Below are 22,418 nucleotides of genomic sequence, written 5' to 3'. Positions count from 1 at the left end.
ATTCTGAAGATGAACCTATCATTTGCCTCATTCAAGCATGCTTTAAAATGTCTGTGGCAAATATTTTTTGAAAATTATAAGCTATATTGTGCTAACATGCCCTCTAGCCTTGACTAAACAAGATGCTGCTATTTCAAATGGGGGTTTCATTCATGCTAATGTAACTGCATTAACCGTTTAGTTTTAGTTCACGATTCTCATGTAAGAGAGAATGACCATCCTTTTTCCAAGGTAAAGTAAAAGACAGGTGGGCTCCTGGCAGGGCAGGGTGCTGACATCGGTACTCCGAGGGCAGAAGCAGTGGTTTTTCTTTGTAAGACTTGCAAAGCCCATCGCTCTTCAAGAGAGAAAGCTCAGTTTTCTGTAGCTGTATTTGATTTTCACTGTGACTGAGTGCCGGGGACCTAATGCTGTCCTTGGGTGTTGGGTTGTTCACCTGTGATGGCATTCATAGGAGAAGTCGGTGATTTTCCATGGGCAGGATTTGGAGGGTGGGCTGGGCCATTGCTTTGTCCTCCCCAAACAGAATCTACACTGGAGATGATTCTGTGGCTATTGGTTTGAATGAACTTACAGCTTCTGAAGAGAGACCACTTCTTCATTCCCTGTAGTTCATGAGCTCCTCTCACTGTGAAGATTGACTCATGTCTCTTTAAGTAAGTGTTGTTTCAGTTTTTCTTAAGATTTTTATTTTTTTCTTTATATAACACTGTGATATAATGTGGAATATTTTATTCCATCTATATTCTGAAAAGGCAAAGCAGTTGAATGATACTTTCTTTTACCCGACGTTGTGTCATTGTTTTCTCTGTTCTGAAGGATGAGTAGTTAAGGCATCCAAGCAAAATAAATAATGAATGAAGAACTTGGAAATTGTATGTAGTTGCTTACGATCTTACGGGCATTACAATTTCTTAGTACATCTTTTAGAAAGTGTTTTAGTTCTCTGGCATCTCTTCAGAAAGCTAGGCACTTAAATTGAATAAACTCAGTTAGCTTGACACACAAATCAAGCGGGAATGCCTTTTGTTTTCTTGGTGCTTGGTTCTGTCGTTTTCTCTCAGTACGTGTAATATGTACCATTGACTTGTTTTAGTGCCATTTATGTTAATTTTCCTTGAAGCTTATGTGTAAATTCACAATTAGCGTTTCAACCAAAAAAAAAATCATGAGAGACCTAAGTCAATTCGATTAAATGGTATAGATCTGCTTTGCATGCACAGAAAGACAGTCTGGTTTATATTTTGGTTAGAAATGGTTGGGCGAGCTTTTCTACCGGCCTCTCGATGTTTAATGGTCATGATTGTTTATATATTATAATATGGGAAGACAAATTTCCTGGATCTTAAATGAAACCACACAGTATGGATGTTTCATTCACAAAATAATATTTATATATGTATGATGTCTATGTTTAGCATATTTTTTGTATTTGTTTAGCAAGAAATGTCCAACTATAATTATAATCCGGTTCATATCAGAACTCAGCTGCTAGCAAAACACATGTTGTCAGCATTGTTTCATTTTTCTTTTATACATTTAAGCTCTCTTCCATACACAGACATGATATGCCAACTAATTTGACCATATTGACAAGCGTTTGGTTTTTAAACCAAGTAGTGTAAATATAAATATAGCCACAGGCAGACTGGTCAGAGTGCCTATCTGAATACAACCTCACCTTTCCCCTTTCCCCCCTTCCCTTTTTTTCTACCAATATTTATTTACTCCCTACCACGTGCCAGGCACTGTGATGAGCTCTGGGGACACAATGGGAAACAGGAAAGATGTTGTCCCTACCCTTCGAGGCTTTCAGTTCAGTGGGAAAGATGGACATTTTAAAAATACACGATTACACCAGTAATTAAGCTGTAAGAACAATCTTAGTTTATAATAATGACACCCCTACCTTCGCAAGAGAGCCATTGGTCACTCACACTTCTCTTTATTGATGATAAGCTGTGATTAAACCCGTCATTCCAGGTAGAGGTCTGTTGTAGGACAGAGGTCTGTATTCTGTGTGCTCATGTTCTCTCAGTACTTTCATGTGCAGGGCATACTACCTTAGGTGATAGGAGAGGAATACAAAGATGGGAGAGGCTCAACCTTTGCCTGAAGGAGTAGGGGAGAGAGTATGCATACCCCAAAAAAAGTCTATCACTGTATCTACCTGTACACTATATGTGATGAATAAAATGTAATTTCAGAGATTCTCAGAGAGAGAGAAATGCCTTCTAGTTTGAGTGATCAGCTCATGTTGGGTTGGCCAAAAAGTTCGTTCAGGTTTTGCCATAAGATGTTACAGAAAACCCAAACGAACTTTTTGGCCAACCCAGTAAACGCTCTATAAAGAAACCCATTGGACATTGTTGAGGACATAGGGTGGAGAGGGCATTCCAGGTAAAAGGAATAGAATAAACCAAGGCAAGAAGTTAGGAAAATTCAAAGCGTACTGAAGGATTGACCCAAGAAAGCAAAGCAGAATCAGACAGTCAGGCAAAAAAGAATACTTACATGACGATAGAGGGAAATGAGGTTGGTGGGATAATTGAGACCAGGTCGTTCAAGTTTTTGTATTACTTATTTAAGGATATATTGAACTTTAATCGGGTAGGTCCCATGGGGCTACTCCCAGTATTTAACCAAAGACCCTTAGGAAAACTAATCAGCACTGTTTAGGAGGGTGACTGCAGTGAGGAAGACCTGGAACTCAGAGCCCAGGCATAGCTGTTGCCATCGTCTAGGTAGGAGATGGAGAAGGCCAGAATTCTTGGTGGTTGAACCGGTAAATCAGTGTTTGGGGTTTGAAGCAAGTTGGCAACCATGCCCTGAACTTTCCCAGTGGTAATCTCTAGAAAGGAGAAGCCATTAGGCCTCCCCTTCAAAGGCACACCTTCTAACCGATTTATAAGCCAAGTTTTCCTGATCTATTAGGAACATGGTAGCCTCTAATATAAAGCAGATATTTAAAACGGGAAAACCAGAAGGGTGGCAAAGTTGACAGATTTTGCTTGACATCCTTACAAATATTTCTGACCTAATTTTAGCTGATTTATGAATAAATGAGTCTCTCAGTCTTCAGAGTGAAATATTTAAAAGTTAGAGTTCCATTTAGAGTTCATGTATAATACAGAACTGATTTTCTGTGCTGCCGACTTCCTCTCTTCATTTCCTCCTTTTTTCAAAAGTGCACTATAATTCTTCTCCTATCCTTTTTCAGTTTCCTGCATGAGACTTATTTAAACGTTGCACACACATCTTTTGTGAAAGAAGAAAAGGAAATTCAGCTTGTGGGGCTCAGCGGGAGTTCAGCTAATGCAGCTTAAAATAATGATGCCGAAAAAGAAGCACTTATCTGCAAGCAGAGCACCCCTGATACTCTTCCTGTGCCAGATGATTAGTGCACTGGAAGTCCCTCTTGATCGTAAGTATTAACGCTGGAAAGCTCTTAGGCCCGGGAGTCAGACCCTCCCCGGCATTTACCATCACTCTGAGCCATGTGGATGGAGGAGATGTCCGTGTGATCCTGAAAAGCGAATCAAAACTAATCTGGCTTTTACCTTCAGCACCCTGTGTTTATAAAGAATCAGACCCTAGAAATGGCCATTGAATCGCAGACACATTGTCCCTTCCCTGTCATTATCTTTCCCTCCCCTCAGGTGCTTTTGGTGTACCATGGGGGGGCTGACCAGAGAAGGAGTGAATTGTGAGCTACCCTGATCCTCCCAGCAGGCAACTCTTTATAGAAGGAGTCCCGCAAGAAAACTATAGAAATCGCTTTAAAATGATCACAGAGACCCCCCACACACACCCCATTTATCCTGTCCCCGCATCTCCACCTTCTTTCTTCATATGCTAAGAGTGAAAAGATCATCTCTCAGCCAACCCCACGCCCCTCTGTATCCCCAAACTACCCACGGCTCGTTTCTCTGGATTCAGACAAGGCACAATTCACTTTTGAGTTTTGGATCTTAAATATGAGTTTAGAGCTAGGAACTATATCTTATCTAAAGGCTAGTGAGAGGTCTTTGTTTTTAAAACGGTGATAAAAAACCAAGATGTCAATGTTGAGAATGAAACAAGTCTTCGGCAAAATTACTATTTAAAATGGAGCAAGTGGGCTTCCCTGGTGGCACAGTGGTTGTGAGTCCGCCTGCCGATGCAGGGGACACGGGTTCGTGCCCCGGTCCGGGAAGATCCCACATGCTGCGGAGCGGCTGGGCCCGTGAGCCATGGCCACTGAGCCTGCGCGTCTGGAGCCTGTGCTCCGCAACGGGAGAGGCCACAGCAGTGAGAGGCTCACATACCACAAAAAAAAAACAAAACAGAAAGTGGAGCAAGTAACAGCTACTATAGGAGCCCACCCTTTCCTGAATAAAGTACTGTGTATACTGCACTCTCCCTGGGCTGGGTGGCCTGTTTGTAAGAAATAAAGATAATGCTAGGGGCCAATGGGTCACTTTTCCTGCAACGGAAAGCAGCATTTGAAATCTGGACTATTACTGTACTTCAGAATTGGTTTATTCTTCATCCCTAATCAGCATGACCTCTTTAAATCCATTAGCTTCTTGAATAGAACATCTGTTTGGCGAGCTTTCCAAGGTACAAGGAAGGTACACTTTCCCGGGGCGATTCTATTGTTGGGATGTCAGGGGTTTTTTTTGTTTTTTTTTTTGCCAATGAGGTTGCAACTGCCAGTGGGGAGACAATTAAGAAGAGATGTGATTGGCCCCATACTTTGTTGACTCCCTTTTCTGTGCATCTTTAGTCTAAAGTGTAAGAAAATGCAACGTTCTCCTTCTTTTCAAAAGATATTCATTCAGTGACCTTAATTTCAGTTAAAAAAAAAAAAGAGATATGATTGGTTAAGCCCATTGGAGTTGGAATGCCTAAGTAAGCATTTGCCCTAATGGATGTGTAGAAGAAAGAGCATTTGAGAGAAATGCTTTTGTTCTCTCTTCTGTTAAATATGTTCCCCTTTAATCTGACTGCTCAGTCTTACAATCAGAGGGAAACAGTCACCTACGGCTAACTCAATTATCGCTGCTAATGGAGAACAGCAGAACCATGATGAAAAGAAAGTCACAGGCAACCCAGGTGCTCCTGCATTAACCTTTGCAAGTAGTAATGACAGGCAGCACAGCAAAATCATGTGAACTGCATGCTAATGTCATTTCTTCCCTGCCCCTCTTCCTTATCCCCCCTTTCCATGAACCGCTCCTTGGGGTGGGTACTAGCAAACCCTGGGTGACTGAGGAATTCTGAAGCAGAAACATGCTAGCAGTCTGAAAAGTGCAATTACCTACTTGGCGATTAACCGTAGAAATCTAAAAACCTCAGATCAGTGTTGGATTTAGCTTGGATGGAGCGCTGTCATTGTAGCAATGTCCCATTGTTAGGTATTGTCACCATGTGCATAGTGATGTCTGGGGTAATAGGATCAGACACAACACAGTATGTGACAACTCAGATTAATTGTAGATTTCAGCTGTTTTTCAAATTGAATGTAATTACTTGTCCAGCACAACACGTATGGAATGGAATTAGCCATTCCTATTCCTGGCAGAATCATTTTTTGGCCTACAGCGTCCCTTTTGTTCTTCCATATGTGGATGTAGAAAGGTCTGCTTCAGGAATAAACAAAACCTTTAATGGGAGTTTCTTTCTCTTGCTACTTCACAACCTCCGCCTTTGGTTGACTGGTTTTTTAGGTCAAATAAAATAGGCAAGATGCCCCTTTTATCTTCAGGGTGCTAACGTTCTTATTACTAACACCTGGTTTTCTTTAATCCTGTTTGCCCACTCACCTGCTGATATTGCTGGGGAAAAAGCAAAACTTCTTGAAGACTGTAAGTGTCTTTCTGTCATTACCAGGCAGTGTGAAAATTTGACTGTGTCTTTGTTTTTGAATGAATGCTGTGAATTAAAACGCACGATTTTGTTTTCGTGACTGACGTCTTTTTAAGTGTGTGTGTTTACTGTGGCTAATCATTGCATTTAAATTCCAAGAAGCAGGTTTAATCTATTCCTTGCATGAATTCTGAAGACTCAGGTATTACTGTCTTTCTTTTACCAGTATTCTGGGCTACTAACTTCTGAGCTTTGTTCACATCTGATGTAACTCAGTGAGAAAATTCACAAAATTTGAAGAGAATGTCTGGTTCTAAATGCTGTTAAAGGCTTGCTGGAATAAAAACATGTCTTTGGGTATATATAGGAGGTGGGTGCATGAAAATGCTTCACCCGAGTTCGCTGTCAAACTTCTTCAACCTGTAGGACTGGGTAGACTAGTGTTTCTAAGTGTCATCAGTATAATGGCCCAGAGAATTTGAGAATTGTTTTGATGTGTGCAAAAGACAGGCACCCCCATTCACATCATCTCTGAGTGGTGTGCTCTAATCTATAACTGCTGCCTCTGACAGTAGGGCAACATCTGTCATCTACCTAAAAAAGTAGTTTTCAGGCATTTGAAAAATTCTTTGATATTAGATTAGCCAGGAAAATTATATAAAACCACCTTTTCCCCTTATTACTTCAAAGCCCTTGTTAGTGGCCAGTTGACCTAAGCACGCTTCAAAGAGGTACATCTAGGTGCTAAACTCTTAGTAGTTATGCGTGGCAGCTAAGCCAGCTCTGTTACAGACACATGAATAGAAATTCTGGGTCTGCAACCATTACCCTTGCACCTCTGTCACTTACAGAAAAGCACAAAAAATTGGACTGAGTCACTCCTAAAAATCCCCCTACCCACCACCTATCCCCACCAGTCCCTGAGTGGGAAATTCTAGGCTTCTTTCCATCATCCCAAACTCTCTACTCCCAAAGCCTGAAGGATCACTCCAAAGTGAAGCTGGTCTAATTAAAAATGTTTATAGCTAACATCACTGAACCATTATAGGACTGGAATGTACTAAGAATTTTACACAAATTATTTTATTTAATTTTCCCAGCAACCCTAGGAGATAGATACTACTTTTAAACCCTGTTTTTCCTCTGTGGAAACGAGGGCTTACAGAAGTTAAGAAACTTGCTTGAAGTCTCACAGCTGGTAAGAAATAGACTAGTTCTTAACCACTAGCCCAAACTGTTAACCAGCTTTGGTAACTGCCGGCTAGAAGCATGAGTGTCCTGTGAACAGTGCTAGAGGCTGGGAAGAGCAGCTGGCTAAGGAGGATGAGGAAGGGATGGATCTTGCTAAAGGAGTTGAAATTGACGCTGTGCAGTAGTATCCCGCAGTTAATAGGTGCACAATAAATGATGGCAATTATGAGTTTCATTTTTTATCTATATTTTAGGTGTTATTTGGATGTTTAGTAAGAGACGTCTGGTGAACAGCCCCGAGACTGCAGACAAAGCAAGAGAAGAGATCCATGTTTACAGATTTATAAGGCATTGAACATGGAAATGATCAATTTAGCCCTGGCAACAATTCACCACAGGAAAGAAAGACAAAAGCTGAGGACGATTATTAAGCTTTGGGAAATACTTGATTGACAGGTGGAAGAAGTTTCACAAAGGAAGCACAGAGCATAGGTGGAGAGGAAAGGGACGATCCCGAATATGAAAAATGATCCAGATAAGTCTTTACGTGGTAAAGATGTCCTGTACATTGTAAGATGTTTAGCAGCATCCCTGGCCTCTACCCACCAGATGCCAGGACCACCCCCATCCCAGTGGTGACAACCAAAATGGACTCTGGATGTGGCCAGATGTCCCCCAAGGACTGGGGGCAAATGGCCCCTGGTTGAGAACCACTGGTCTGTGTAAACAGCTCTCCTTCGAGTTGTGCAAGGCAGTGGCTTCCACCAGGAGAGTTCGCTTCTCTTCTCTGCTTTGTGCCTTCCTAGTCAAGCTATTTTGCTGCTCTGAGCAACAAAAGAAGTTGAAATGGATTATTTCTCCAGTCCCTTCCTGTTCTACACTCTGTGGTTCTGATTTCACAAGAAGGAAGACGTGGTAATCTTAGAGTGACCTGAACATCAAATGTCCACGTACCAGCTTTTTTCAGATTCAGTTGCTCCAGATCAGAACAGTTTCTCCCTACAATTTGATAATAAATGATCAGATAACGCTTTGAAGAGTGAAATGAGAATATTGTTTCCTAAAACAGAGAGCTTCCCAATTCAATTTCTCTTCTAAAGAAGTTTGTTTTATCTTTGCTCCTAGTAGCCACCTACCTCCTGGCTCTAATAAGACATGTCAAGTCTCTAATTTTAACCATCTTTTTCACGTTAGCTTCTCAAATATATTTGTTACCAATGTATTAATTTACATGAGCCCAGTAATGAACTACAAGTCCGTAACTCTTTCCCAAGAAAGATGCAAATTTACCTCATAACTTAAATTTCATTGAAAGGCATCATTTGAATCAAACCTATCAGAGAAATTTCTCATTGTTACATCAGAAATGAAACATCTTAATATTAAGCTTATATTGGTAATTATTTTCCCATACTTTCAGAGTGGGGAAATGGGCTTTATGAGCACATATAAAGTTACCAAAAGGGAGTTATGCCTTGACTCCAAAATTTTAGGAGTCTTTTAGCTAGCTAAAAATCTGCTGAGGGGGTGTGTTACCACAGTGGAAATTACTAGAAACATTTGGAGAATATTTAGTCTAGGGTAAGTGATTTTGATATAGAAAAAAGTGATTGCTATTATGATATTAAATGATTTATTTCTTTACATTGTTCTTCTTTCTACCATTAAGTGGTACAACCTCCAACCATTACTCAACAGTCTCCAAAAGATTACATTATTGACCCACGGGAGAATATTGTAATCCAGTGTGAGGCCAAAGGGAAACCTCCTCCAAGGTGGGTGTGCTTTGTGCTGTTATAATACTGATAATAAGCATTGATATTCATGTTGAAGTTAATTTCAGGTCTTGCATATTATTAAAGTATCATTTGTAGGTTCATTGTTTTGTCTCTCTGCTTAATTAAATTCTGTTGGTCCTTCTTAAAAACCCAGATGGTTGCATTTCCATACTGATACCTTTCTGTGATATGCTAAAAAATTGTGGGAAGGTGTGGAAAGAGCCTTCTGATGGCTTTATGACATGGGTAGATTCCTTCTCTATGGGCCTCAGTTTACAGATAAATGTAAAATAAAGAAGTTGAACTTGACAACTTCGAAGATCTCTCCTAGCTCTCTACAAGTCTATAAAATAGCCCCAAGTGGTTTTCCAAACATGGCAGTGTTCAGCACTCAGGATTCTCCATATGCACCTTGGCACGCGCACTGTACAGCCTTTTAGAGTTGGGAGAGACAGTAGACATTATCTGGTCCAACCAGTATATCTTATAGATGGGGAACTGATGCCCAGTAATGCTAGGTTAACCTGTCCAAGGTCCCACAGCTCCTTAGTGGATGATCCGTAACTTGTCCAGTAGTATATGGAAATTCTGGAGAGTTAGATCATTATTTTTGAGAGATAATTGTATTTTTTTAAGTTATAAAGAAGGGAAATTTTCTCAATATTTTATTTCCAAGTTTGTCTATGACGAGCCTTATTAATCTATCACAGACTGGCACTGGAGGAAAAAATTACCAAAGTATACCAAAAACTTCCATCAAAGGATGGCTTCAAAGCAATCTCTCCTGTCATATTATCAGAAACCCTTGAGCACTCAGGCCCTAATGTGATGTCCTTTGATGACACCCCTTTTAGTGTAACATTTAATTACTACCTCCTGTAACTGTTGGGCAGGATTTCTCCATCTCAGCTCTATTGATATTTTGGGCTGGGCAATTTTTTTGCTGTGGAGACAAGAGCTTTTCTGTGCATTGTGGGATACTTTGCAGCATCCCTGGCCTCTACCTACAATAAGCCAGCAGCAGCCAACACCCCTGTCCCCTACCCTAGGAGTTGTGACAACTCCTGCTATAAGGATAAGCAGTGGGAAGGGAAATCCAGGAGGGCTTGGAAATCATGGGAAAGTTCAGAGATTCATGCTTTTGTTAAGAGCATGGCCATTGTTGATTTGTGACCAGTTATCAAGTATTTGATTACTTGGGCACTGGGACTTTTATATAAGGCAGTCTTTTACATAAATAAAACTGAAAAAGAAGACTTTATGTTGACAATATGAAATACTTCCTAAGAAATTTACAAAAATCATCTCTAGAATTAAAAATTCTCAAAATATATTTGATATACAATGATCGCTTTTAATAACCGACACTTAAAACACCATTGAGCTCATGTTTCCTCTCCTCCCAACTCATACTTTGCATTTTGGTAACCTGACACTGGTCTGATCACTTTTAAACACACACATATATTAGTACTTGTGAAGGCCTTTCTTCTTACACTTCAGCCCAGAGCAAATCTTTATAGGCAGGTTATCAATTCTATGAACAATGGAGTTTACAATTAAAATGCTAATAAAGCTCTAAGAGAGTGTGCCTCGGAGACCTACTTCCTATGTTTTCTTTGAAAGATGACAGGCAATCTGTATGCATGATTTCTTTATTGAGTCAGATTTTGGTTAGTTCTAATGAAGACATGTACCTTAGTATGTATGGCCGGCACTTTTTTCTAAGTCATAATTCAATGAAACATTTTAGGTGTGGAGCCTATTGTTCTTTTACTGAATACTAAAATCTAATCATTATTTAGAAATCCATAAAATTGCTAGGAATTTGTTAGAGAGGAAATAATCCTGTTTTTCTGGGCTGTAAACAAGCTTAATCCTTTATGCGTTGGGCAGTTTCTCCTGGACCCGAAATGGGACTCATTTCGACATAGATAAAGACCCTCTTGTCACCATGAAGTCTGGCTCGGGAACCCTCACAGTCAACATCATGAGCGAGGGGAAAGCAGAGACCTATGAAGGAGTTTATCAGTGTACAGCCAGGAACGAACGCGGGGCTGCAATTTCTAATAACATTGTCATCCGTCCATCCAGTAAGTCGGACCTGTTCACCAAACAGGACCTTTTTAAAGTATAGCTCCAACCCCAGCATCTGTTACACCATCTAAATACCATTACAAGAAAGTAATGGAATTGATTCCAATACTCTGAAAATCATCACCCCTTTCCACTTGACCTCAATTCCTCAGCCTAATGCTTTGTCAATCCAATGTGTCTTTTGTACAAGTCCAGAATAAAACACCAGGGGTAAGGAAAGTGTATTTTTCCTCAAATTGATCTAATCATTAATTTCTCATGAATCTTATATTTAAGCATACTCCAAACAGCCAGATGGAAATAAATTAAGTATGAAATGGGTAATTGAGGTCTAAGTGTTATTTCTTTAAATGTTTTTTAATTGAAGTACGGTTGATGTACAATATTTTAAAAGTTACAGATGTACAATTTTTAAATGTTATACTCCATTCATAGATATTGTAAAATATTGGCTATATCCCCCATGTTGTACAATATATCCCTGTAGCTTATTGTTTTTTAACATCTTTATTGGAGTATAATTGCTTTACACTGGTGTGTTTCTACTTTATAACAAACTGAATCAGCTAAACATATACATATATCCCCATATCTCCTCCCTCTTGCGTGTCCGTCCCACCCTCCTTATCCCACCCCTCTAGGTGGTCACAAAGCACCGGGCTGATCTCCCTGTGCTATGCGACTGCTTCCCGCTAGCTATCTATTTTACATTTGGTAGTGTATATATGTCCATATATACACTACCACTCTCTCACTTCGTCCCAGCTTCCCCTTCCCCCTCCCCGTGTCCTCAAGTCCATTCTCTAGTAGGTCTGCATCTTTATTCCCATCTTGCCCCTAGGTTCTTCATGACCTTTTTTTTTTTTTTTTTTAGATTCCATATATATGTGTCAGCATACAGTATTTGTTTTTCTCTTTCTGACTTACTTCACTCTGTAGGACAGACTCTAGGTCCATCCACCTCACTACAAATAACTCAATTTCATTTCCATTTATGACTGAGTAATATTCCACTGTATATATGTGCCACATCTTCTTTACCCATTCATCTGTCGATGGACACTTAGGTTGCTTCCGTGTCCTGGCTATTGTAAATAGTGGTGCAATGAACATTATGGTACATGACTCTTTTTGAATTATGGTTTTCTCACGGTATATACCCCGTAGTGGGATTGCTGGGTCATATGGTAGTTCTATTTTTAGTTTTTTAAGGAACCTCAATACCGTTCTCCATAGTGGCTGTATCAATTTACATTCCCACCAACAGTGCAAGAGGGTTCCCTTTTCTCCACACCCTTTCCAGCATTTATTGTTTGTAGATATTTTGATGATACCATTCTGACTGGTGTAAGGTGATACCTCATTATAGTTTTGATTTACATATCTCTAATGATTAGTGATGTTGAGCATCCTTTCATGTGTTTGTTGGCAATCTGTTTATCTTCTTTGGAGAAATGTCTACTTAGGTCTTCTGGCCATTTTTGGATTGGGTTGTTTGTTTTTTTAATATGGAGCTGCATAAATTTTGGAGATTAATCCTTTGTCAGTTGCTTCATTTGCAAATATTTTCTCCCATTCTGAGGGTTGTCTTTTCATCTTGTTTATGGTTTCCTTTGCTGTGCAAAAGCTTTTAAGTTTCATTAGGTCCCATTTGTTTCTTTTTGGTTTTACTTCCATTTCTCTAGGAGGTGGGTCAAAAAGGATCTTGCTGTGATTTATGTCATGGAGTGTTCTGCCTATGTTTTCCTCTAAGAGTTTTATAGTGTCTGGCCTTACATTTAGGTCTGTAATCCATTTTGATCTTATTTTTATTTATGGTGTTAGGGAGTGTTCTAATTTCATTCTTTTACATGTAGCTGTACAGTTTTCCAGGACCACTTATTGAAGAGGCTGTCTTTTCTCCATTGTATATTCTTGCCTCCTTTATCAAAAATGAGGTGACCATATGTGCATGGCTTTATCTCTGGGTTTTGTATCCTGTTCCATTGATCTATATTTCTATTTTTGTGCCAGTACCATACTGTTTGGATTACTGTAGCTTTGTAATACAGTCTGAAGTCAGGTAGCCTGATTCCACCAGCTCCATTTTTCTTTCTCAAATTGCTTTGGCTATTCGGGGTCTTTCCATACAAATTGTGAGATTTTTTTGTTCTAGTTCTGTGGAAAATGCCATTGGTAGTTTGATAGGGATTGCATTGAATCTGTAGATTGCTTTGGGTAGTGGAGTCATTTTCACAATATTGATTCTTCCAATCCAAGAACATGGTATATCTCTCCATCTGTTTGTGTCATCTTTGATTTCTTTCATCAGTGTCTGAGTATAGGTCTTTTACCTCCTTAGGTAGGTTTATTCCTAGGTATTTTATTCTTTTTGTTGCAGTGGTAAATGGGAGTGTTTCCTTAATTTCTCTTTCAGATTTTTCATCATTAGTGTATAGGAATGCAAGAGGTTTCTGTATGTTAACTTTGTATCCTGCTACTTTACCAAATTTATTGATTAGCTCTAGTAGTTTTCTGGTAGCCTCTTTAGGATTCTCTGTATATAGAATCATGTCATCTACAGACAGTGACAGCTTTACTTCTTCTTTTCTGATTTGGATTCCTTTTCTTTCTTTTTCTTTTCTGATTGTTGTGGCTAAAAGTTCCAAAACGTTGAATAATAGTGGTGAGAGCGGACAAAATTGTCTTGTTCCTGATCTTAGAGGAAATGGTTTCAGTTTTTCATCATTGAGAATGATGCTGGCTGTGGGTTTGTCATATATGGTCTTTATTATGTTGAGGTAAGTTCCCTCTATGCCTACTTACTGGAGGGTTTTTATCATACACGGGTGATGAAATTTGTCAAAAGCTTTTTCTGCATCTATTGAGATGATCATATGGTTTTTCTCCTTCAATTTGTTAATATGGTTTATTACATTGATTGATTTGCATATATTGAAGAATCCTTGCATTCCTGGGATAAACTCCACTTGATCGTGGTGTATGATCCTTTTAATGTGCTGTTGGATTCTGTTTGCTAGTATTTTGTTGAGGATCTTTGCATCTATGTTCATTAGTGATATTGGCCTTTAGTTTTCTTTTTTTGTAGTGTCTTCTGGTTTTGGTATCAGGGTGATGGTGGCCTCGTAGAATGAGTTTGGGAGTGTTCCTCCCTCTGCTATATTTTGGAAGAGTTTGAGAAGGATAGGTGTTAGTTCTTCTCTAAATGTTTGATAGTATTCGCCTGTGAAGCCATCTGGTTCTGGGCTTTTGTTTGTTAGAAGATTTTAAATCACAGTGTCAATTTCAGTGCATGTGATTCGTCTGTTTGTATTTTCTATTTCTTCCTGGTTCAGTCCTGGAAGGTTGTGCTTTTCTAAGAATTTGTCCATTTCTTCCAGGTTGTCCATTTTATTGGCCTAGAGTTGTTTATAGTAATCTCTCATGATCCTTTGTATTTCTACAGTGTCAGTTGTTACTTCTCCTTTTTCATTTCTAATTCTATTGATTTGAGTCTTCTCCCTTTTTTTCTTGATGAGTCTGGCTAATGGTTTATCAATTTTGTTTATCTTCTCAAACAGCCAGCTTTTAGTTTTATTGATCTTTGCTATCATTTCCTTCATTTCTTTTTCATTTATTTCTGATCTGACCTTTATGATTTCTTTCCTTGTGCTAACTTTGGGGTATTTTTGTTCTTCTTTCTCTAATTGCTTTAGGTGTAAGTTTAGGTTGTTTATTTGAGATGCTTCTTGTTTCTTGAGGTAGGATTGTATTGCTATAAACTTCTCTCTTAGAATTGCTTTTACTGCATCCCATAGATTTTGGGTTGTCATGTTTTCATTGTCATTTGTTTCTAGGTATTTTTTGATTTCCTCTTTGATTTCTTCAGTGATCTCTTGGTTATTAAGTAGTGTATTGTTTAGCCTCCATGTGTTTGTATTTTTTACAGATTTTTTTCCTGTAGTTGATATCTAGTCTCATAGCATTATGGTCGGAAAGGATAGTTGGTACGATTTCAATTTTCTTAAATTTACCAAGACTTGATTTGTGACTTAAGATATGATCTATCCTGGAGAATGTTCCATGACCACTTGAGAAGAAAGTGCATTCTGTTGTTTTTGGATGGAATGTCCTATAAATATCAATTAATTAAGTCCATCTTATTTAATGTATCATTTAAAGCTTTTGTTTCCTTATTTATTTTCATTTTGGATGATCTGGCCAAGATGAAAGTGGGTTGTTAAAGTCCCCTACTATGATTGTATTACTGTCGATTTCCTCTTTTATGGCTGTTAGCATTTCCCTTATGTATTGAGGTGCTCCTATGTTGGGTACATAAATATTTACAATTGTTACATCTTCTTCTTGGATTGATCCCATGATCATTATGTAGTGTCATTCTTTGTCTCTTGTAATAGTCTTTATTTTTAAGTCTAGTTTGTCTGATACGAAAATTGCTGCTCCAGCTTTCTTTTGATTTCCATTTGTGTGGAATATCTTTTTCCATCTCCTCACTTTCAGTCTGTATGTGTCCCTAGGTCTGAAGTGGGTCTCTTGTAGACAGCATATATATGGGTCTTGTTTTTGTATCCATTCAGCTAGTCTATGTCTTTTGGTTGGAGCATTTAATCCATTTACATTTAAGGTAATTATCGATATGTATGTTCCTATTACCATTTTGTTAATTGTTTGGCGTTTGTTATTGTAGGTCTCTTCCTTCTCTTGTATTTCCTGCCTAGAGAAGTTCCTTTAGCATTTGTTGTAAAGCTGGTTTGGTGGTGCTGAATTCTCTTAGCTTTTGCTTGTCTGTAAAGGTTTTAATTTCTCCATCGAATCTGAATGAGATCCTTGCTGGGTAGAGTAATCTTGGTTGTAGTTTTTTCCCTTCCATCACTTTAAATATGTCTTGCCACTCCCTTCTGGCTTAAAGAGTTTCTGCTGAAAGATCAGCTGTTAACCTTATGGGGATTCCCTTGTATGTTATTAGTTGTTTTTCCCTTGCTGCTTTTAATATTTTTTCTTTGTATTTAATTTTTGAGAGTTTGATTAATATGTGCCTTGGCGTGTTTCTTCTTGGATTTATCCTGTATGGGACTCTGCACTTCCTAGACTTGAATGACTATTTCCTTTCCCATATTAGGGAAGTTTTCAACTTTAATCTCTTCAAATCTTTTCTCAGTCCCTTTCTTTTTCTCTTCTTCTTCTTGGACCCCTATAATTCGAATGGTGCTGGGTTTAATGTTTTCCCAGAGGTCTCTAAGACTGTGCTCAATTCTTTTCATTCTTTTCTCTTTATTCTGCTCTGCAGTGGTTATTTCCACTATTTTATCTTCCAGGTCACTTATCCGTTCTTCTGCCTCAGTTATTCTGCTATTGAACCCATCTAGAGAATTTTTAATTTCATGTGTTGTGTTGTTCATCATTGTTTGTTTGCTCTTTAGTTCTTCTAGGTCCTTGTTAAACATTTCTTGTATTTTCTCTATTCTATTTCCAAGATTTTGGATCATCTTTACTGTCATTACTCTGAATTCTTTTTCAGGTCGACTGCCTATTTCCTCTTCCTTTGTTTGGTCTGGTGGGTTTCTTCCTTGCTTCTTCATCTGCTGTGTGTCTCTCTGTCTTCTCATTTTGCTTAACTTACTGTATTGGGGGTCTCCTTTTCGCTGGTTGCAGGTTCGTAGTTCCTGTTGGTTTTGGTGTCTGCCCCCAGTGGCTAAGGGTGGTTCAGTGGGTTGTGTGGGCTTCCTGGTGGAGGGGACTGGTGCCGGTGTTCTGTTGGATGAGGCTGGATCTTGTCTTTCTGTCAGGCACGACTGCATCCAGTGGTGTGTTTTAGGGTGTCTTTGACCTTATTATGATTTTAGGCAGCCTCTCTCCTAATGGGTGGGGTTGTATTCCTGTCTGGCTAGTTGTTTGGCATAGGGTGTCCAGCACTGTAACTTGCTGGTTGTTGAATGGAGCTGGGTCTTAGCGTTGAGATGGAGATCTCCGGGAGAGCTTTCGCCATCTGATATTACGTGGAGCCGGGAAGTCTCTGGTGGACTAATGTCCTGAACTCGGCTCTCCCACCTCAGAGGCACAGGCCTGACACCCTGCTGGAGCACCAAGATCCTGTCAGCCACACAGCTTCTCCGGAGAGTCTCTGAAGACCCGGTGGGCTCAGGAGGCAGCTAGCGGCCCCTGCGAGGTCCTCCACGAGGTCTCCCTGGTCTCCGGCATCTGCTGGACCCCGAAGTAAGCGGTGACTAGAGAACGGGCAGACTGAGAGCCCCGGCAAGCTGGCTGGGCCTGGGTGACTGCATGGAGGCTGCCACAGGAGACAAGTGGGGGCCTGCGGGCATGTGTGGCCTGGGCCACCGCCAAGCTCTCCTACGGCAGCAACCGCGAGATGGATGGCACGGAAGCCACACTGGGGCCTATCCTTGTAGCTTATTTTATACATAAGAGTTTGTAGTTCTTGACTCCCTACCCCTATACTGCCCTTCCCCCATCCCTCTCCCCACTGGTAACTACTAGTATCTGTGAGTCTGCTGCTTTTTTGTTATATTCACTAGTTTGTTGTATTTTTTAGATTCCACATATAAGTGATATCATACAGTATTTGTCTTTCTCTGTACAGAGACTTATTTCACTTATCATATGCCGTCCAAGTCCATCCATGTTGCTGCAAATGGCAAAATTTCATTCTTTTTTATGGCTGAGTAATATTTTCCATTGTATATATGTACCACATCTTCTTTATCCATGCATCTGCCTGATGGACGCTTAGGTTGTTGCTTCTATGTCTTGGCTATTGTAAATAATGCTGCTGTGAACATTGGGATGCATGCATTTCTTTAAACATTTTTATTTCAAAATTTCACTGGAAATAGAGTGACCTCACTATCTTGATATTATTGTGGCTCTTTTTGCAATAGTCAGTACCCACATGCTCTCAACAACCCAAGAGCATGTATTTAAAGAATAGCAACCATTTGAAGTTCTTGTCATTTTTTAAAATGTTTATTATGTATATAATATGTGTGCATTATAGAATAAACCAATTACAAATGAACAAAAAAGAAAGTTCAAAATTACTCGCAAATCCTTTCATTCAAGGAAATTACTATTCTTTCTATTTTTACCCAGGCATATATGTATGTACATGTCGAAAACAAGCTCATTCTGAAGTACTATTTTATAACCGTTTCTGCCTTATCTAGATATCATGTATATTTTATATTAATCTTATAAATAAGTATACAATGTCTAACATTGTATGATATTCAAAGGTGTACATGTACAGTTATTTGTTTAACAAATCTTTTGACATAGAAATGTTTTTCATTCTTTCATGAAGGGCACGCTTGTAGAAAAATTAGTTTGTATCTTCTTAAGGATTTATTTAATATAAATTCTTAGACATGGAATTGCTGACTCAGAATTCATACTACTAATGTCATTTTTTAACACCGTATTTAAAATTTTTTTTGTCGTTAATGTATATAAATTTCGAGTTACTATTTCTCCAAAAGTTTGGTTTATATTTCTTTCTAGTGCTCTTTTTATTTTCCAATGCAGAAATAACTTAGAAGTTATTGTTTTATTTCATTAGGGTCACCGTTGTGGACCAAAGAAAAACTTGAACGAATAACACTTAGAAATGGCCAGTCTTTGGTACTGCCCTGCAGACCCCCAGTTGGGTTACCACCACCTATAATATTCTGGATGGATAATTGTAAGTTTTAAAAATAAGAACTTTCTTTCTTCAAGAGTCTTATGATTATTGGCTGTCCCAATCAATTATTACCTCTTGTGATTCATAAGATGTTTATAAAATGTCTTAGAGATTCTCAGGAAAATAAATCACATATCCTTTCATTCAGTCACTTTATTTTATTGAGCACCTACTATGTACCAGGCACCTCTCTGAATAAACCAAACAAAGGTCCTGCTCTCACTGAATTTATATTCTATGCAATGGGAATAAAAGCGGGGAGAGAAGGAAGCGGAGAATAAATGCATTTAGAAAACATGTGTCAGTTGGCAGTAAGTGCTGTGAAGAAAAATAAGCAGAGTTTTGAGCAGAAACTTACAGGAGTGAAAGAGCAAGCAGGCCCTTAAATATCTGGGTGGAAAGAGAAAAACCAGTTTAAGCCCCAAAGGCAGGAGCATCCCTGGTGTGTGTAAAATCAGCAGGGAGGCCGGTGTGCCCGGGCTGACTGACCCAAGGGTGACAGTGAGAGAAAAGGTCAAGAAAGTCCAGGGGCTCCAGTGTGAAGGGCTTTGGCTTTTGCTTTCAGTGAAGTAGGGAGACATTGAAGGAGTGGCTTCACCTGAATCAAAACAAATAGTAAGAGCCTCACTTTGGTTCATGTGTGGAGAACAGAGAGGACGAAAGGGGGAGAAGGGCGTTCTGTTAGGAGGCCAGTGCTGTGATCTGGGCAAGAGTTGACGGGGACTCGGACTTGGGTAGTGGCAGTCAAGTAAGTAAGAAATGGTCAGATTCCAGGGACTTCCCTGGTGGTCCAGTGGTTAAGATTGCACACTTCCAATGCAGGGGGCGTGGCTTTGACCTCTGGTCAGGGAACTAAGATCCCACGTGCCACGAGGCCATTAAAAAAAAAAAAAAGAAAGAAAGGAAGGGAGGCAGGGAGGGAGGAAGGAAGAAATGGTCAGATTCCAGATATAATTTGAAGGTAGATCCTCCAGGATTTATCGGGGTCAGGGTGGAGGCATGAGACAGAGGAATCAAAGGTAACCCCAAAGTCTAATCAAAGGTAACTCCAAAGTCTAAGACTGAACAACTAGTAAAATGGAATTGCCATTTCCTGAAACACCAGAAGCCCATCAAGGGAAGGAAATCAAGCTGTTCAGGATGTGTTATGTCTCTTCTTTCAGTTTCGTTCTTTTATCCCCAACAACAGCTAATTTTCTTTTAATTTAATTTTTTACTTTATATTGGAGTACAGTTGTTTCACAATGCTGTGTTAGTTTCAGGTGTACAGCAAAAGTGATTCAGTTATACATATACCTATATCCATTCTTTTTCAGATTCTTTTCCCATATAGGTTATTACAGAATATTGAGCACAGTTCCCTGCACCATACAGTAGATGCTTATTGATTATCTATTTTATATATAGTAGTAACAACAGCTAATATCGATTGGACATTTACTAAGTGCCTGTCCCTTTGCTAAAGACTTTACATAAGTTATCTCATCCATTTTCTACAGCAGTCCCAGGAAGCATTTCGGATGACTCTTACCACTTTTTTTTTTTTTTTGCGGTACGTGGGCCTCTCACTGTTGTGGCCTCTCCCGTTGCGGAGCACAGGCTCCAGATGCGCAGGCTCAGCGGCCATGGCTCACGGGCCCAGCCGCTCCGTGGCATGTGGGATCTTCCCGGAGCGGGGCACGAACTTGTGTCCCCTGCATCGGCAGGCGGACTCTCAACCACTGCGCCACCAGAGAAGCCTAGACTCTTACCACTTTTTAGTTGAGGAAACTGAGGCACAGAGAATTGAAGTCATTCATTAGGCAGTTTAACATCTGTTCACCCCATCCCTATCCTTAGGGAATTGTTTGTTGCTCTGCTCTCCCATCCTTCCACACCTCCCCTTAGCATGTTACGTTGGAGACTAGGGACCAGGGTTTGGGATGTGAGAGGCTTGTGAGGCATCCTTGTGGAGGTCTCCAGCAGGAATCAGAGCTACAGCTGCATGAATCCAAGGAAGACTCAGGGCTCTTGCCGACAATGTGTGAATGTTAGTGCTGCAGAGATGCTCTGTAGAGCCGGGGACTGGAGGGGAGGACGAAGGGAGGGAGTGCAGGTGGTGAAGAGCAAAGCCTGGGGACTGAGACCAGGAGCCTCCAGGGGCCAAGAACTTAGGGAGCAAAGGAAAGTAGATGAGAAGAAGCAGTCACTTAGGTAAGAAGAAAACAAAAAGAGAGGGTGTCCCCGGGACAAGGGGAAGAAAAAGTGTCAGGAAGACAGAATATCAGCCAGTTCAAATACTGCTGAGAGATCAATTTCCAATCTGACTGAGAAATGAGTATTACATTTGGCAACACGGTGGTCGCTGTTGACCTTGACAAGAGTCCTTTGGGTAGAATGGTGGGAATGGTTGCAAAATATGTGTAGGGAATACATTCTGTTCTCAGTGACATGATTTCCTTTGAAATCACCAGCTGTGCACATTACTGAAGATAAAGTTCAGCTCTCACATTTCATTTCCAGTTTTGACTGTTCTGTATCAAAGCACTCAGAGAAAGTATCACAAAGAAATGGAAAATCAATATATAAATGAATAAATGGGCGAAGATATTTTTCCTATGATCACGTAACAGCTTTTACAGATTTTGAAAGAATAAGTAACAAATCAAATGGAAATGAGTGGGTTACGTGGTCGAGGATAACAGTATCCAAATGTACTGCCAAGATGAGACCCAGTATTTGGTTATTGGTTCTTACTCAGAATTGATGACTTTTCCACTTAATAAAGAGGCATATACATGTAGAGTCTCAGAATCATCTGAATATGTAACTTATTTTTTTCACATTGCACTGCTGGCCATGTCATTTACATACATTTTAGGCTGTAGGCAAAGCATCTGGACCTTTCAAGTGAAATTTCATCTGGATATGAGAAAAAATTCAGATCTGTGTAGCATTCTTCTGGGAAGATGACCTTATCATGGTATTCCTATCTGCATACATTTTTGTCCCCAATGTAATGCCAAGGAACTCCTTGGGCAAAGTGCTACCATCCTCATAAAATGGCATTCCCTTTCATTTGATCTCCCAACACCGGTCCATAATAAAATACAGCAGGAGAAATGGAAGAGAATAAATGTGTCCCTATCTTTAGCTCTTTGTATTCATGAAATAAATGTACATTATTTTTCGGAGTTATTTTTTAAAACAACCTTTTCCCTGGTTAATGGCTTCAAACCATGAATTTACAACCACCATCCAAACCCCCATCTTGACCTAGAACTTGACTAACATGGCTAACCAGCATCCTTTCAAGGTCTGGCTCCACATTTCCCTACCTTTTCCTGCCCAAGGGAGCTGCAGGCTTTTCCCCATAATTTTGCATTTCATGACATTTTAGATAGGGCACCTGCTGCTGTAGGAGCATATCTGCTTGACTCAGACTCGAGAATTCCTCCAGGAGACATGACACCTGGCCCCAGGCAACTAGGAGGTACAATTTTTCCTGGTTCTCTCACTTCAGAGCTGAAGAACTCTCCCAGTGAACTGAGTCAGATGCTTCCTGAGTCATTCTAGCCAGCCAAGTGTCAGTTCACACATAGATCATTGGTCCCATCTCCCTGAGTTCCTCATCGCCTTAGAAAATCCCCCCTCCACGCCTGAGGCTAGACTGTTCCTTGGGCCTGAGGAGAAGTCGGTTGTTAAATGTGAAACTGGAAAGTCAGAATGCTGATGGTTATTCATTTCATTTTGGAGCCTCTGTGAGGGGCCAGGTGCATTTTTAGGGCTACAACAGTAGACAAAGCAGATGACGGTCTCCGTCCTTC

The 22,418-nt window shown here is 39.9% G+C and overlaps 1 protein-coding gene across 22 annotated transcripts in view; it reads left to right on the top strand.

Moving 5' to 3' along the window:
* Positions 1-3,315: 3,315 nt before the first annotated feature.
* Positions 3,316-22,418, top strand: part of NRCAM (neuronal cell adhesion molecule) — a 90,873-nt gene continuing 71,770 nt past the window's right edge. For 15 of the 22 annotated variants that reach the window (XM_060157333.1, XM_060157330.1, XM_060157328.1 and 12 more), the window contains exons 1-5: positions 3,316-3,424; positions 5,832-5,849; positions 8,711-8,816; positions 10,716-10,912; positions 18,490-18,612. In XM_060157333.1, the coding sequence (XP_060013316.1) occupies positions 3,316-3,424; positions 5,832-5,849; positions 8,711-8,816; positions 10,716-10,912; positions 18,490-18,612 (553 nt within the window). The remainder of the gene's footprint in view (positions 3,425-5,831; positions 5,850-8,710; positions 8,817-10,715; positions 10,913-18,489; positions 18,613-22,418) is intronic. The other 7 variants (XM_060157327.1, XM_060157321.1, XM_060157335.1 and 4 more) reach the window with 1 other exon arrangement.

The sequence above is a fragment of the Lagenorhynchus albirostris genome, chromosome 8 (assembly GCF_949774975.1).
Source record: "Lagenorhynchus albirostris chromosome 8, mLagAlb1.1, whole genome shotgun sequence".
Lineage (NCBI taxonomy): Eukaryota > Metazoa > Chordata > Mammalia > Artiodactyla > Delphinidae > Lagenorhynchus > Lagenorhynchus albirostris.
This window is presented reverse-complemented; position numbering and strand designations above follow the sequence as displayed.